This window comes from Zingiber officinale, chromosome 9A, assembly GCF_018446385.1.
Source record: "Zingiber officinale cultivar Zhangliang chromosome 9A, Zo_v1.1, whole genome shotgun sequence".
NCBI lineage: Eukaryota > Viridiplantae > Streptophyta > Magnoliopsida > Zingiberales > Zingiberaceae > Zingiber > Zingiber officinale.
In genome coordinates this window covers 125,810,613-125,828,127 of record NC_056002.1, presented here as the reverse complement: position 1 = coordinate 125,828,127, position 17,515 = coordinate 125,810,613, and the positions used below count along the sequence as shown (strand labels likewise).

The window sequence follows — 17,515 nt, the reverse complement described above, 5'->3', positions numbered from 1 at the left end:
TTCGAGTCTATCGGAAATATTAAATTAATCCAATATTGATTGAGATCGAATTTTATAGTAGAATTGGATCAGAATAATTGGGATCATATAAGATCAATGGAATCGATATGATTTTATGATTCTATGATTATATATTTTGAGATGTTATAGTATTTAATTTGTACTGAACTACGAGACACATAATATTTTAAATCAAAATAATTTTATCATTATATTAAAACTATTTTTATCTTTTATATAGTTAGTAGTTTGAGATTATTTAAAATATTTGTTTAATTGATATTATGTAGTTTTGATCTCCATGAATATCTTTTTTCATTTTTTCCTTTAAAATTATGAGTTTTAGATGCTTATTTTTTATATTTTACTGAATCAATAAGTTTGTAAAAGATTATTTTTTTACATTTATATTTAAATCAATGGAATTAATCTACTTATATTGATATGATCCGGACTTCAAATTAATCTTGTGTAGAATCACCATGATGTTATAAACTATGCTCTAAACATTAACAAACTAGGTTTATTAATATTGAAGATTATTTATTTTATAGATTTCTTTTAGTATTAAACGAAATAAACGAGCTCTATTAACTTAAAATTTATTACATTTCAAAGAATAGTTTTTTGAAATAATCTTTTGTAAAAATAGTAATTAAAAATGCGTACTAAATATTATTATATTTCTTCATTCAATAATAAAATATATTTTTTATTTTTTAAAAAAATTTACAGTATAATATAAACATTAGCTGGAAAAATTATCATAATTACTAATTTAATTTATTGGGACTTAATTGGAATCCATATAAAAAATATTAAATTAGATAACTGAACTTGGGACACCTAATAGCGGGCGATCCAAAAATTTAACATCACGTGTTACAGGTTCTAATTGGAATCCATCCACTAGAAAAGAGGATGTTGGTGTACTTTTACATGTCATCAATCTTAATTAGGTGGGGACATGGTTAGCTATACTTTATGAAGCCCTAGGTTCCTTCCTCGCCCTCCTTTAGAACAGCTCCAACACATACATTTTTACACCAATTTAATGTAAAAAAAATTCCAAATACTCTTCAACATAACACTAAAATTTGTATCATTTTTATGCAAGTGAACAATGCAGCACTAAGATAATGTTGTACTATTCGCTTGCACCAAAATGGTGCAAGTGTCTTTTTTTTAATTTAATATATTATAATATTAAATTTATATTTAAAATATTCTTAAATATTATAAATTAATATTATTTAATTTGAATTTTTTATGTAAATTTTTTATATTATAAATTTATATTAGTTATTAACTTAAATAAGTAATATTAAAAATATTAGTAATTATTATCGTAATCAAAATATTTAATAAATTAATATGTATGTTGAATAATAAATTATAAGATAGAAAAATAGAATATTCTAAGGAATATTCCTTTTAGTGTAGAAAATGGTGTGTATTGATTGAAGTTGAAAAATTATTTGGTCTTGAAATAACACTAAAATAAATTTTATGGTTGGAGATGATCTTAGTCTGTGAGGTTTTTTTCTTAAATTCAACATGTTCATTCTTAGAGATGGGAAAGATATTATTTTATGTTCCAAGTTTGAATCAGTGGATTTATGATGATAAATTTGTGAAAATTGAATAAAAAAATTTTGAATCGCCTAGCACACTCAATTGCAATCTATAAAAAGAACATAGAAAGTTCACGACAGACATTCCATAGTTCAGGTTAGTTGATTATTGCTATAACAATAGTTTAAAATAGAGCCAAAGGTGAAAAGACCAATGACACAATATGAATAAGATTTGAATATCAATCGATTGGTGTAATAAATAGTTGGCTAATAGTCACCTAATCAAATCACAGAAAGATCATCGATTGATGTGCAATAAATAGTTGACTAATAGTCGTTAGATCAAGTCACAGAAAGATTCAAGCTAAGGTTATAAATAAGACTCTAGGGGCTAAAAAAGAATAATAATTATTTTTAAATATATATCAATGATGTGGCGGATCTAGGGGCCTACGCATAGCACAGCTAGATCAAAAGTTAAGTCGCTCGGTCAAAAGTCAAGATGAAGTGTAAGTCAAAGAGATCAACTTGGGTCCAAGTAGACCCGAGTTGAGACCAGACCCCTCCTGCTTGGCCTACTAGGATAATCCTGCTAGATCTAACCCTACCTCTCCAGACTCATCTAGCTCGACTTACTAGGTTGATCCAACTCGGTCTCACCAGACCTCTCCAGACTCCTCCAGTTAGGTCTCTCCTGAGGTGAGTGGAGAACATGGGTGTCGTGATAAGCAGACAAGGTAGGAAGACTGGGAACATGGGTAGCAAAGTGGGGGTACATGGTAATTCACGATGCAAAAGTGGGAGAATGTATAAAAAGAAGCCCGCTCAAGGGAACACAAGTACACACACATCTAAACTCTTCTTCTCCATTACTTTCTTCTCCCCCAGCTCTTGTGCTAACTTGAGTGTTGGAGTGTGTTGGGATTTTCGGACCGCAAAAATCATTTTTTCGCGTTGCGGAAACCCCAATCCCCATGCCACTGGATCCGTGCGAAGTAAAATAAAATAAAAATTTACGAGTACGAGTTTCTTATATCTAGATCTACACTAGAACTACATGATTAAGAGATTTACCCTCGATGCGATGCCCTTCGTAATCCCGCTCGTCCAACGGTTCGTCGGATCTCGAGATCGTCAAGTGTACGATCCTCTAGAAGTATCCACACGAACAAACTAGGTGGAGAAGACCAAACAAAGGTGTGCTAGCACCTTAGATGGTTCGGTAAAGGAGGAGGAGAGGGAGAGCAAGAAGAGAGGAAGAAGATGAAATGAATGTCTTGAATGAAAATCAAATTTTCATCCACACCATAAGTGGTCGGCCACTTAATGGAGTTGCAACCTCCATTCTCATTTAATGTGGCCATTAAGAGGAGATTTGTAACCTCCATGAGGTGGCATACACACGTGCTAAACATGATGATGTGTAACACCATTATTGACCACTTAATGTCAACTCACAAATGAAGTGACATATAGTCAAGTCAAACTTGACTTTTTCTCTTCCTCTCAAGTCAAGTCAAACTTGACATTATAACTCCCATGGTTGATCAAATCCAACCATTTGATTTAAGTCAATTTAATATAATGGATCTAATTCATTTAATTAAATTGATTCAATGAGTCATAATCTAAATTAGACTCATTGAACACATGAATCAAATTGAGTCCAACTCAATTAGTTCAATTAGGATTACTCTTAATCCAATTTGATTCATCACATAAATCTAATCCTCATGGTTCATCATATGAACCTAATCTCCATCTAATTGTCCTTTGTATGTGATCCTATAGGTTCTTGTAACGTTGGCAATGCTCCTAAACCCATTTAGAAGCTTAAGTAATGAGCGGTATCTAGCAACACATCATTACTACCCAAGTTACAAGAATGTTGAGATCCAACATCACCTTGTGACTACTAATTGTGACTCTTCACAATATATGACATTGTCCTTCTATCCTAGACATCTAGATTGATCAATGTGAGACATAGACCGTGTCATCCTCTGACCAATCTAAATCTTGAACTCCAAGTAGACTCATTAAATCAAATGAGCTCAATATTTTATATTGACTCATTTGGGCATGGTCATGCACTTCGTGGCCTCACTCTATCAAGAATATCGATGTCTCTCCCGTCATATAGGAGGGATAGATCTCATCTACATCACTCACATCCCTCTGCATAATTCGTTACATACCCAGTAATCGCTTTTATAGTCCACCCAGTTACGAGTGACGTTTGACGAAACCAAAGTACATAACTCCTTATGTAGAGATTCATGGTGACTTCAGGTCCAAGAACTAGTAGTCATACTAATAGCCACATGAGAAAGTACATGACACTCATATAACGATCTATGATACTTTCTCATGGCGGGTCATTCAGTATACATTCTCCAATGCATACTCACGTGTCAACTTAATATCTCCATATCCATGACTTGTGAGATCAAGTCATCGAGTTGACCTACATGCTAGTCTCGTCGCATTAACATTGTCCCTGAATGTTAATACTCGACTAGGAATGATCAAGAGTAGTGTTCCCTATATCATCTCACTATCGGTTCAACTAACCGATTGATATAGGTAAGAACCCTCTACTCAAGGACGCTATTATACTTAGTTATTTGACACTAATACAAGTAAGTATAATAACCAAAACAAATGTCTTTAATAATATACAAGAATATGATACAATGAGTCCATACAACAATCATCAAATGATTGACTCTAGGGCTCTAACTAACAGAGTGGTCATGCTAAGGTCAACCTCACCCATTCTAACATCTTGCCGAGTGTTGCGAGGATTTTAAGAGCTATCATTGTCACCGGAATAAAAGGACTTCTCTCCACAATAGTTGCTCTTTGTTGACTCACCTGACAACGATCTCAAACAAGAATAAATCAGCATCGTCTGTGAGAAATCGCCTGACCTGAGACACTGAGATGGTGAAAACTGAGAGAACTACTAAGGATCAACACGCCATAAGCGGCAGAGTCCGTGAGGAGACAATCACTATGACGAGAGAGGATTTCCAACAACTAGTCGATCATGTTGTGCTATAAATATTGCGGAGGTTCTCGTCGATGAATTCACCCCCTAAAGGAGTGCCCAACGCCTCAACTGAGATGTTTCCCATCTCTAATCGAGTACCATCGAATCCAATGACATAGCCAGGATCTTTAATTATCCCGGGCTAAATTATGAAAAAAATAATGCATACATGTGTAATGAACATTTAACAAACATGTAACATTTATATACCAATATCCTCTTACATAGTTCAAATTTCATATAAAATACTTCAATATCTACTTAAGTTGTGCTCGACAAGATTGCAGAGTATAAAACTTATCTATTACTGATTTCATGTCTATTTTCTTAAACAATTATCGTTCTATGTAAAGAATCATGTAATCGGAAAGTAAATCATCATCCATCTTGTTGTAACGTGTTGTTTTGAGACATTTCATGACTGAAAAGACTCTCTCTGTCATTGCAGTTAGAATAGTTAATACAAGGCGAATAAATCTCAGAATCATAACATAACTCTCAGTCTTTTTTGTCACAACCATTTCTCTATATAATATAGAAAGAGTAGAAATTTATTGAAACTCAAGATTACAAACTATGTCAAATTGATAGTGTTCCAATTCAGCTTTCAAAACATGAATTTCTTGTTGAGTGAAATCAGCAGAAGGATCCAAAGCTGAGCAAAGAGCAAGAAGTTCCATTGTTGTCTCACTAAATGCATAATTTAGTTATGCCACTTGAAAATCTATTGTAGTATTAAAAATATCATAGTGATAATGATGCTCAACTGTGACATGATTCCGTTGTTGACAATAACGACTAACTTTATTACCTCGGCTCATATCAGGCACCTCAATATTATGTCATTCACAAAAAACTTTGCCTTTCTTAAAAAATTCATCTCAACCATCTTCTCTAAATTTTAGAAGGATGACTTTTGTGGTTGAGATAAATTTTAAAGCATTCATAATGTCTTGTGATATATTTTGTAGAGTTTGGCAAAGAATCTCAGTGGTTTCTTAGATCTTTTCCATCAAAAATAACACATATGCAAATTCAAAACCCATAATTATGTTGCATAAACTACTAGGTTTCCCACGTATTGCATCATTTGTCCCATTTTCATTGAGATTTCCAAAGATCTTACAAGTTGCTAAATGCATGTCTATCAAGTTCCAAATAGAATAATAATGAAAGCTCCAACGAGTAGCACCAGGTCTATGCAATTAGAAGTGTAAATGAATCAAGCCACTCATGAGTTTTTCAAAACTGGATTCGATAAAAGCTTGTTCGAGCTTGTTTAACGAGACTTGTTAAGATAAACAAACCAAGTTCAAGTTTCACAATATTCGACTCATTAGCTCGTGAACATATTCAACTCATTAGCTCGTGGACTGGCTGCCCTCTGCTCGATACCATAAGTTCATCCATCGTCGACGACCTTTGATCATCTCACTCGATCTAAAATTATAATCTAGATGAGAATATGAATCTATAAAAGATCGTAACTAATTTTAACTGAATTTTGATCGTGAAAGGGATAAAAAAAATCCAGGATTACAGATTAAGATGTGATCTCCCAACGTGGATGCCCTGGTAGCTGTTTTTTTTTTTTTTTTAATTTTAATTTTAATTTTAATTTTTGACCTTATTATTTTGTTATTTGGACGGGCATGCCCTTTGAAGTTCTTTTAATTTTCGTCCGTCCAAATGAGAAAGGGCGGATCGGATTTGATTTATACAATTTATCCACCCTTCACCCACACACTTGCTATTTAAATCTAATTTGTTCCTTGGAATCCCACGAACCCTAGCTCCTAAACCCTCTTCTTCTCTTCTCTGACGGCCTGAATCATGGAGGCGCCGTCAGCGACGCTCCAGCCGGTGGCGAAGAAGGCGGTCGGTGCCCTCTTTCAATGGCTGAGCTCCCGCGATAAAAAACCTCAACTGATCGAGGACGATGACTTCGTCTACCTTCTGCTTTCTGTACTTCGTTTCCCCTCCGCCGCTGTCAACTCCGCCCGGGTCAATCCCCACCGCGTTGCCATCCCCCACCCCATATACCCAGACCACCACCACGTCTCTGTCTGTCTCTTCATCGACGACCGATCCGCTTCCTCCGCCTCCGCTGCTGCCTTCCTCGACCGCGCTCGCTCCCTCTCACTCCCCGTTGAGGTTGCCATCGGCCTCTCCTCTCTGCGCACCGACTATCGACCGTTCGAAGCCCGCCGTCGCCTCTGCGATTCACATGACCTCTTCTTCGCCGACCGCAACATCCTACACCTCCTTCCCCGCCTGATCGGGAAACAGTTCTTTACAAAGAAGAAGACTCCCGTACCTGTTGAGCTCTCCCGCTCTAACTGGCCCCTCGTAATCCGCAAATGCCTGGACTCCGCCTTCCTTCGCCCGCCTGCCAAGGGTACTTCTACCGTCATCAAAGTAGGGCGGGCTTCCATGACTGAGGATGAGATTGTGGAAAACCTGATAGCTGTCATTGAGGGCTCGATGGAATACATTCCCAAAGGCTGGACAAATATTCGCTCTCTTCACATTAAGGCTTCAGATTCGGTCTCTCTGCCCATTTACCAGGCCGTCCCGCAGATTGGTCTCAAGATCCCGGTGGCATCTTATGTTGCAGAGATTGGCCATGACGACAAACGTGAGTCGAGTGAGGTTGTCAATGCTTCGAGTGATGAAAAAAGGGATGATAAATTATCTAGGGGGAAGAAGCAGAAAAAGCATAAAAAGACAAGGATCCATGAAGCAGTCACCTCACACCTTGAAGCTGGTGAATCTGTTGAGGACACAAGAGACAATGGCGGTGATAATATCGGGATTGAAGATGAGAATGTTGAGGAGGAATCTGAAAAGATTACTACAAAAAAGAGGAAGAAGAAAGAAGTCAAGGAAAAATTAGAAGTTGATGGTGAAAATAAGAAGAAAGGCAAGAAGCTTAGAGAAAAAAATGATGCCCATAACCAGGAAAATGCTAGCGTTGGAGAAATTGATGGAACTGGCAGTGCAGATAAAATGTTGATAAAGAAACCTAAGAAGAAGAGGATTGGAAAATTGAAAGAAGGTGATGATGATGAAGCTAAAAGTGTTGAAATCATAGTGCTGAATGAGAAAGCTACTCAAGTTGATAGACAAGCTAAGAAGCCAAAGAAAAAAACTAAGAATGGTAACCTGACACTCTGATCAACAAGTTTAGCTAAAAGTGATTGCTCTCAATTGGTTTCTTCACTTCTGTGAGGTTTTGTTCTACCCTATCCATTTATATGGATTGTACTTTGGAATATCCAGGTTTTCATTTTGTCACTGATTGAGGATTATATTAGTTATATACTCTGTTTGAAGTATCATCTTTTATTTGTTTAGCTACTGGTCATGCTTCTTATAATCTCTCTTGTTGCACTTCTTTTTCTTGCACTATTGTGAACTTTTAAGTCTTTTAATTTGATAATCTTACCTGTAAAGCTGAAGAAACCTGCAAAAATTTGCAAGCTTGGATGGAGTATCCACTCTCAATACATTTCCTTTTTTTTTTACTGCTTCATTCTAGGTTGTTTTTTCATAGTCAGTATTTATGTAGGTTTTGAAGTAATTCCTTAGAATTAGTTCTAGTTCTAGAACAAAGATAATTTCTTTGCATCTTGAGATTTAACTTGTTGATAGCACTTGCAGCAATTCACATTTGACCATCAATACCAATGCAGCAGAGGGATTGATTGAGTTATTTTATGGTTATCAACCTCCATTATTTTGTTCAAGGAATGCTTGCTTTATGTTACGGAGACTCTTGGGCACTTGTTTAGGAGAATCGCGTTTTTGGCACTTGTATTCATGTTTATGGAGATGGGTTTCAGAATGGTTCAGATCTAGTGACTATTCAGTTACTTTTTTTAACACTAATTTTTGGGATTGTCTAGTGGGTAGTTTTAACTTTTAGCTATTTCAAACTTTCAATTGTGTACAAAAACATTAATGCTTTGTTTCCTCACATGACAAATTTAAGGATTGATATATGAATGGGCTGATGATTTAAAACCTTTCTCTTCCTATTGCAAATAATAGTAGAGAAAGGGTGAATAACGAGGTAAAGGGAGGGATGATATAGGATCTCATCCATCCAAAAGTGTGCAGAAAAATCAAAGGATTTGCTGCTAAATCTTGTCTGCCTTAATTTTGCCCTTTTGTTCAACACTTCCATCCTTGCTTGCAACTCATTCTCACGTCTCAAGTCTGAGACAGAATGCCAAGCACTGTCAATAGTTGCACTTGCTTCCCCACAAGAGCTGCTGCACATATTAAAGTGCCTCTAGGAATTTAGGTTTGTGTTGGTGGAGGTGATGAGAAAATAACCATCTTATAATCCTTCGATTAATATGAATATGGTGAAAAGTTATGCACAATCTGTGAGTTTTAGTTATTTCTTCATAGCTTCTTCCTTTGTGGAAGTGTTTAGTCCATCAGACCAAATTAACTGGTCAACATGAACCAACATTTTAACCAGTTCGATAAGAAAATTCAGAAACAAAGGAAGATAAGGATTGGGGCATAAAAATACTTCCTTATGGAGGGGGGCATCCTACTGAATTTAGATGATGTAATTCATCAAAGATGATTCAACCTTTTCCATTTAACATGTTTTGTTTTAATCCGATCTATTATGATTCTTTATAGTAATTTTTTGATTACATGGTAACTATTCTTCCTAGTTTAAGAAACAATTCTTCAAATCTTTTAGCATTATTTTAGTAACTTGTAGAGCAGACTTGTACCAACTTGTATGGTGAAAACAAGTAGGCAGGCTCCTCAGTTACAGTGAAGAGCTTTGGTAAGATGGGAAGATAAACAAGTAGAATAATGAATAAGAGAAAAGTCATTGATTAGTAAATTATCATTCAACTATTTAAGTTTTTGCATTTTCATATTTCTCAAGGAAACAAGAAAGTTGTCTATATATTTAAATTCATTCCTTCGGTCCTGCATCTTTCATTTGATCCTTCACCTCTGAAGTTTTGTTTTTGTTAGAAGAAACAAAGACGGTTATTTCAATAACAATGATATTTCTTGATAACTGTTCATAGTCATATGATTCAATATGTCATCATAAAGAAGACTTCAAATTTGAGTGTGATATGAGATTTGTTGTATTTTATGTTATGAATCAAACTCTATATATAACACAAGCACCCTTAAAGTCCTGCTAAATGCATGTCTATCATCATAGTTGTGAAAAGTGTGCCTGGCTACGCTAAGGCTCATTCAAGCGCGCCATTTGTGCCTGGGCAATGACCCAGACATAGTATGCGCATGAAGTGCTCTTAATGGTGCATCTTTTTAGAGGTTAAGGCACACTTGAGGCGTGATTTTCCTCATCTTATTGAAGTTTTATTTTAAAGCACAATCCATACCTTTAGTTACTCTTGAAATAATTAGGTTGCATTAACTTTCATTCATGCAACACGTTTTTCCTGTGACTCTTCCTCTCCCCTAGAAAATGAACATCAATTCCCTTAGTCCCTTGCAAACTAATTTGATTTTCTATTTGCGTGACTTTTCCTCTCCCCTAAAAAATCACCATCAACCTCCCCTCCCCTCCCCTCCCCTCCCCTCTGATTTATTTCACTAATTTTCTCTATGGTGCTTCAAATTTCAGCACCACTTTGATGCTGATTTTGGTGCTGATTTCAAAAATTAGCAACACTTTGATGTTGCATATTGAAAATCAGCACTACAGAGGTGTTCTTTGAAATACAACACCACAGTGGTATTGTTCTTTGAAATACAACATCAAGGTGCTGGTCTTTGAATGCAGCACCACAGTGGTTCGCGGAAGAGGTAAAAATCAAAAACCGATGAAGATTTATACAAATCTGAAATATTCGACAATGATGATAATGACATGACGGAGGAAGATGATGAAGAGTTTGAATATTAGTAAATTTTATATTTACATTATTGTTTAATAGTTTGTGAAATATTTGAATTTTGTTAGTGAAATATTTTGACAGAAATTCCTTATCCATGTTTGTATTGTAAAAATTTATATCAAAAGTGCCTTAAGGCGTGCGCCTCACCATGCACCTAACGCCTCAGCCCCACATCACCTATGTGCTTTTGGGCATCTCATGCCTTAAATAACTATGTCTATCATTGTTGGATTTGAATCAAGAATTTAAATGTGTATTGCGCAAGTGAGAAATTTCAAAGTTTTGGTCTCTGGAAACAGGCTTGAAAGTTTGTGCTAATGCTTCTTGAAGTTATGTTGCGGTAACAATTCGATCTTCACTTGCTATTATGTGTTTTATCTTCTCAATGCTCTTCTGCGTTCCTGTTGTTTTGTGCTTTTGCTTCTCAAATCTAAAATTTGTTTTGCTGAACTCGTTGATTGTTTGGTGTCTAGGCTTATTGTATAAAACTGAGTATTTTTGGCATCTGCATAAATTCCAGCAGATTGTATCTGAATAGCAACTAGTTTCTCTTCCTATGTCAGCCTTCATTTGCCATGATCTAACACTTCGATGATTTCTTAGTTTTATTACATTGATTAATGTTTAAATATGCTTACACTAATAAAATTTATGATCAGCTGTGATAATCAATAGTTATGCTAGCATCAAAGTGCACATCATCTGATTAGTGCTTTATTGATGATTACATTAGACTCTTATAAGTCTATTGCTTCTCGTTTGTGTAACTCAATTGGTATTGTCTGTATGGGTTCAAAAGTTGATGCAAAATGAATGATGTTCCAGTAGTGCCTCACACATTTGTATAAGATTTGCCATGCTGTGTACCAACTGAGACATGAATGACATGAAATCTTATCTCTGCTAAGGTATATCAGGGAGAATGAAAATGGTAATGACTCCTTGTGAGATCTCAAGTATGGTGTGTTCGTTCGTTATACTTGTATCACCTGTTCGAATTTGTGCTTGACAAATTGATCAAAGGTTCAACAACATTTCACCATACATCTCCAAATATGCAAGACGTCTTCCCCACATTCAGAGAAGAATTGGGGAATGTTGTTGAAATTTGGATCATACATGAAGCACACTAATCTATCAATGAAACAGCTTAGTGATCTGTAACTATCCTAGACTGGATTATAAATATTTGATACATTAACTTGATTTGAAAATGTCCTAAAATAGAAGTCTTTTGAAGTTTTTTACTTTGTTCAAGTGACTTTGTTAAATTTTAGAATGTTTTACTTGGCTTGTATGTAGGTGATATTGTGTTTGAAAAAATAGTTCTGCACGTATAGTTAGGGTTGAATGGTATTTTATTGGTTCGGCAATACAATTTGAGTTAGGTGTGAATTTGATTTTGGTGTTTCATAGTTTGGAGATTTCAAGATTGGATTGGATTGGATTGGATTGAATTGGAGATTAAGGTTTCGGTAATTTATCAAAAGGTATATTTAGGTTTTTGAATTTATTAAAAGGTGTATGTTACTATGTTATTTATGAAAGAACATATTTTTTTATGGTGTTTTTTTTTATTCTATTATCTTGACAAATTTAATTGTTTTTTTTTTTATTTTCTCTATTATTTTTCTCTTTCTTCTTTTTCTCATATGCATGTAATATATCTTCTCTTTTTTCTTTTATTTTTTTTCCTTTCCTCTTTTTATAGTGCTCTTTCTATACATGTATGATAATGTGAATTTTAAAAATCTTATGTGAAATTGATTCTTCTAAAGATATTTTAACACTCTTGAGTAGTCAAAATAAGTAATGGATAACACTGTTTAACTTCTTACAATCTCAAAAATCTACAGGAATTAAAATAAGTGTAATCAGAATTTTCTAGGTTTATTAATGTATTTTGACCAAAATTCATTGATAAACTTAGAGAGTTTCGATTGCACTCATTTCAGTTCCTGTGGATTTCTGGAGTTGTAAAGAGTTCAAATATATTATCCATTGTTTATTTTGATTTTTTGGCGGTGTTAGAATGCAATAAGAAATAATCACAAAAAATCTCCACGTGTGCTTGATATAGAATGACATCAGGGCTAACATGGGCTCGATATAGAATGATATCAGGCTCATGTTGGGCCTGATATGGAATCATGTTAGGTCCAACGTAGAGAATTTTGATGATTTTTCTTTATTATATTTTAATGTTTCTGTGAAGCTAAAATAAATAATGGATAGCATATTTGAATTTCTTGCAGCCCAAGAAATCCATAGGAACCGAAATGGTTGTAATCGGATCAAAATCCACTAATGGACGTAGAGAGTTTTAATTGTACTCATTTCAATTTCTATAGATTTATAGGGTTGCAAGAAGTTCAAATATGTTAACTATTGTTTATTTTGGCTTTGTAGAGGTGTTGAAATGTAATAAGGAAGAATCATCAAAATTCTTCACGTTGAACCTGATATGGAATCATATAAGGCCCAATGTGAGTTTGATATCATTCCATATAAGGCCCATGTTGGGTTTGATATCATTCCATATCAGGTCATCATTGAGCTTGTTATGATTCCATATCAGCATGAAGATTTTTTGTGATTCTTCCTTCTTACATTTTAATACCACTGAGAAGTCGAAATAAACAATGAATAACATATTTATACTCCTTGCAACTCAAAAAATTCATAGAAACTAAAATGAATATAATCGGAGCTCTCTAGGTCCATCAATGAATTTTGGTCGAAATACATTGATGGATCTAGAGAGCTTCGATTACACTCATTTCAGTTCCTATGAATTTCTAGGGTTGTAAGGAGTTAAACGGTGCTATCCATTGCTTATTTTGACTTCTTAAAGGTGTTAAAATATCTTGAGAAAAATCGACGTGCAAAAGAGAGGAAAGAAAAAAGAAGAGAGGAAAGAGAAGAGATTTTTCGTGTACAGGAGGAAAAAGAAGAGAGTGACAGAGAAAATAAAAAGAAAAATAATCAAATTTATCTGGAAGGTAGAATGGGAAGAGCAAAAAGATACATCTTTGGTAAATAATAAAATAGTAGGTATCTTTTGGTAAATTCGAAAATTTAAATATGTCTTTTAGTAAATTAGTAAATTGTGATTAAGATTTACAGTGGTGTTTCTTAACCTCCTGTTAAGACTAAGTTGGTAACTATGTGGTAACTTTGCAAAAAAGTTATTCCGACATTGGCCTTAAACATTTGCTCCTCCACCAACAACCAAGAATTCTCTCAACGCGTCTTTAAGCCTCCCTCTTCTTCATGACGTAAATCATGTCTTAACAAACTCCTCTTGTCATGTTTTAATTTGTACCTCAGTAGGTAGGGGGTAAATAAAAATTCAAATAAATTGAATTAATCAATTAAATTTAAAAATTCGGTTTGATTAATTTATTTTTTTTAAAAAAAAAATTGATTTAATCAGTTTAGTTTTAATTTTAAAAATTGAAAATTGATTTAATTGAATAAATTGATTTATTTTTCTCAACTGAATAAATTTTAAAATTGGTAAAGGATCCCAAACCGAATAAATCTCAAAGGAATACAAATCCCAAATTGAATAAATCTAAAAGGGAATAAAAATCCTAATTAATAAAAATCCCTAATTTATTCGCTCCTCCACGCGCCTGATTGCGCCGAAGGGATTTCGTCGCCGCCGGCTCCTCTCCCCTAGCCTGGCTGCCCGACACCCTCTCCCCTTGGAGGCTTTGGCAATCCAAGCAGGAAGCGGCATAGATCCATCACTCTTGCCACCATCTTCTCCTGCCCGATACCCTTTTCCGCCGACAACAAAGGCCGAATGTATATAGCCTTGGATGGTACACTCTTGGATCCCGTTGCTCTCATCAACGTTCTCCGTGAGCTCCGCAAGCAGTGCCTTGAAGTATGCTTCGTTTTTATTCTACTGCTACTACTGTTGTTTTTTTTAAAAAAAAATTTTCCTTTTCCTCTGGATTCCTAGCTTAAGTTATGCTTCTGCTATACCTGTTTTTCTTAGTTTTTTTTCCCTTTCCTCTCAATGTTTAGCCTTGTTTAGTCACTCTGAAAGAAAGACCATCAGTTCCTGCTGCTCGCTTTCACATTGATAAATCTAGTTAGTCTGTTCTAGAACGATCGGCCTGATCTCATATATTTTTTTATCAGCCACTAATCCCTCTGTTTGGATGGGGTGAAGTAAAGTTCATTAATGGAAGGGGATGGAAGGGAAAGAGAGGAGAAGGTAGGGAAAGTAATATATTTATCTTGTCTTTGTTTGAAAGGGAGGAAAAGTTTAAAGAGATGGAAATAAAGGTTAAATATATAAATTTATAAAAATATCCTCTTATTTTTTTTAATAAATCTGCATGTGAAAATAAAAATAAGGATAAAATTGGGATAATTTTTTCTTACCCTTCCTTACACCCCAATTTGGGGTGTAAGGAATTTCGTTAATTTCCGAGCATGCAAGGGGAAGTTTTACCCTTCTCTCCCCTTCCCCTTCATGGCTTATTCTTTCCCAAACAAGTATAAAATTTTTTTTTACCTATGTTTACCTTTTCCTCTCTTTTACTCACCTCCTCTCAAACAGAGGGTAAGTAAATAGGGGAGTGGACGCAATGAACAGTTTAATTACACGTTTCATTTTTAAAAAAAAATTGTTTCAAATACGACGTAACTAGTAGTTGATTTTTTTTTTTCATTTAATTTGTTGATGTTGAGTCGGAAGCCTAGTATCGCCGGTTCACCTTCCTCATATTGTTTTATTCTACGGAAGAAATCTCCTCACAGATTTCACCAGATATGATACGTTGGCGGACGTTTACTCTCCTATAAGCCAGTCGATTCACGAGAAATAAAGTCAATGGATCCACGAGAAAGAAGGCCCCGCGCCGCGCGCTGGCATTATTCAGCCGCCCAATTAACCCATCGGTTTCTAGATCGTCAACCACCAGCGCGATGCGGCCACGCCGCCTCTTGGGAGTCGCGAAGTCAGAGACTGTCAGCTTTCGCCACGTGAACTCGCACGGGAGACCACCCACGTGTCCGTCGCCCATGGCCGATCGACCTAGCTCGATAGCTGCTGGTTTGGCCGGACCGGCCAACGACCATTCACATGCGAACGTGACGCCGCCTCGTTTACTTAATTTTTGTTCTCTCAATTGCTGGCTATAAATGCGCAGCTTCTTCTGGCCTTTACTCGTCCCGTGCATCGCCATTTTGTGACATTAATGGGTTGCTGGTCGCCGTTGGACGCCATGGAAGCTTACATGCGCACTCTTCGATTGGTCAGTACATTTGTTCTTTAATTTCTCCTAATCGATGAAGAGATTTTTTTTGTTTTTGTTTTTGGAATTAAACAGTAATCGGTTAGGCACTGCGATTCGTTACAGTGCGAGGAATTCTACAAGTACTGCGAGGAGGAGGAGGAGGAGGAAGACGAAGGGGAGCCGATTCCCATGGAACCCAAGTGCGTGGAGTACATATCGGCCCTCGCGGCCGGCAACCGCGCCCGGCGCATGGTGGACGTGGAGGACGGCGGCATGTCGCCGTCCGTGCTGGCGCTGGCGGCGGCGGCCAGGCAGACGGGAGGCCGGGTCGTCTGCGTGCGCCGCGAGCGGGAGGCGGGGGAGCGGCTGGGGAGGCAGGTCGAGAGGCTGGGCCTGGCGGACGTGGTGGAGTGGAGGGTGGAGGGGAGGCCGAGGGAGTCGGTGGAGCAGATCGGAGGGGTGGACTTCGCCGTGGTGGACGGCGGGATGGGGGAAGAGGACTGCGAGGAGGCGGTGGCGGCGTTGGACGTGGGCCCGCGTGGGGCGGTGGTGGTGGTGAGCAATCTGTTCGGTGGGGGGAAGTCGGGGGCGGCGGCGGAGGGAGGCCGACGGAGGGTGCAGAGGAGGGGGAGGTCGTCGGTGGTGCTGCCGTTCGGTGGAGGGATGGAAGTGATAAGAATTGCTGGGAGCAAAAGGAGGACCTTTGTGGTGTACTATGAAGACACGAAGACAATATGCTGCTGCATCCCCGTGCTCGACTGCCATGCAAATGATTCGGGGGTTCGAAAATCCAAATGCGTCAGGCACGGAGTCGCGTACGGGGAATCAGATAGCATAAAAGAACTCTGCACGAATATTGTGTAGATCTTGAATGATCATGATGAAATGGTAAAAAAAAAAATTATGATGAATGACATTATTAACAAATTTATAGATGAACTGAATGGTGGTTCTAAATCAAGTAAATTTTGATGTGTTTATAATTATTCATTTTTTTTATTTCTGTTGTGTATTTAGTATTTTGTGAAAAATTAACGTGAAAATCATGAGTGCTATTTATCCCCTTAGAACATCTCGATCTTATATTTTGGGGACTTGATTGCTTATTTTCTGCCTATATATTAGTAGGATTATATCGTAGTATAAGATACCAAGTATCCTAGTAGACCCTTACTTATTATATGGGTCATGCCTATACATTAGTAAGATTATACCATAGTGTAGTATTTCGAGTATCCTACAAGACCCTTAGTTGTTATATCCTGTTCACCGTTATCACTCATTCATGGTTGAGAGAGTCGTCAGCGACTGTTAATATATCCTATCGATCATCGTCTTCCATTTGTGATTGAAAGAGTCATCAACAACTGTTAGTATATCCTATCAACTATTGTCTCTCATTAGTGGTTGAGAGAGTCGTCAGCGATTATGATGTATATATCTAGACTGCTCACAGGATCCATCCATGGTAGAGCGTTTCTCCCGCAGTCCATAGTTAGATAGCTACTACCTGTCTTCCCACGAGACCATTCATGGTAGAGAGTTTCTCTTGTAGACAAGGACCTTGACATTTTGGACTGACCACGAGACCATTCGTGGTAGAGAGTTTCTACCGCAGTTCCTATCTAGATGTCTTGGTCATTTTGTATTCCTTGAGGTAGAGTGATTGCTCCCATGTACGATGACTAATTTCTGTTACTTGCATGTGTG

General features: G+C 36.7%; 2 protein-coding genes across 2 annotated transcripts; both read left to right on the top strand.

Moving 5' to 3' along the window:
* The first annotated feature begins 6,384 nt into the window (after positions 1–6,384).
* Positions 6,385–7,973, top strand: LOC122020845 (putative ribosome biogenesis protein C8F11.04). Its single transcript, XM_042578873.1, has one exon. The coding sequence runs from the start codon at positions 6,466–6,468 to the stop codon at positions 7,807–7,809; it is 1,344 nt and encodes a 447-aa protein (XP_042434807.1). The 5' UTR covers positions 6,385–6,465; the 3' UTR covers positions 7,810–7,973.
* A 6,196-nt stretch (positions 7,974–14,169) lies between these two features.
* On the top strand, positions 14,170–16,669 carry LOC122019555. Its single transcript, XM_042577014.1, has 2 exons — positions 14,170–15,823; positions 15,929–16,669. Exons 1-2 carry the CDS (start codon positions 15,767–15,769, stop codon positions 16,667–16,669), a joined length of 798 nt encoding a protein of 265 aa, XP_042432948.1. The 5' UTR covers positions 14,170–15,766.
* The last annotated feature ends 846 nt before the right edge of the window (positions 16,670–17,515 follow it).

What these genes read in the sequence shown, in the direction of transcription:
- LOC122020845 (XM_042578873.1), top strand. Translation starts at nt 6,466, where the DNA reads ATGGAGGCGCCGTCAGCGACGCTCCAGCCGGTGGCGAAGAAGGCGGTC.
- LOC122019555 (XM_042577014.1), top strand. Translation starts at nt 15,767, where the DNA reads ATGGGTTGCTGGTCGCCGTTGGACGCCATGGAAGCTTACATGCGCACT. An exon ending in ACATGCGCACTCTTCGATTG is followed by an intron (nt 15,824 to 15,928) that starts GTCAGTACATTT and finishes GATTCGTTACAG; the next exon opens with TGCGAGGAATTCTACAAGTA.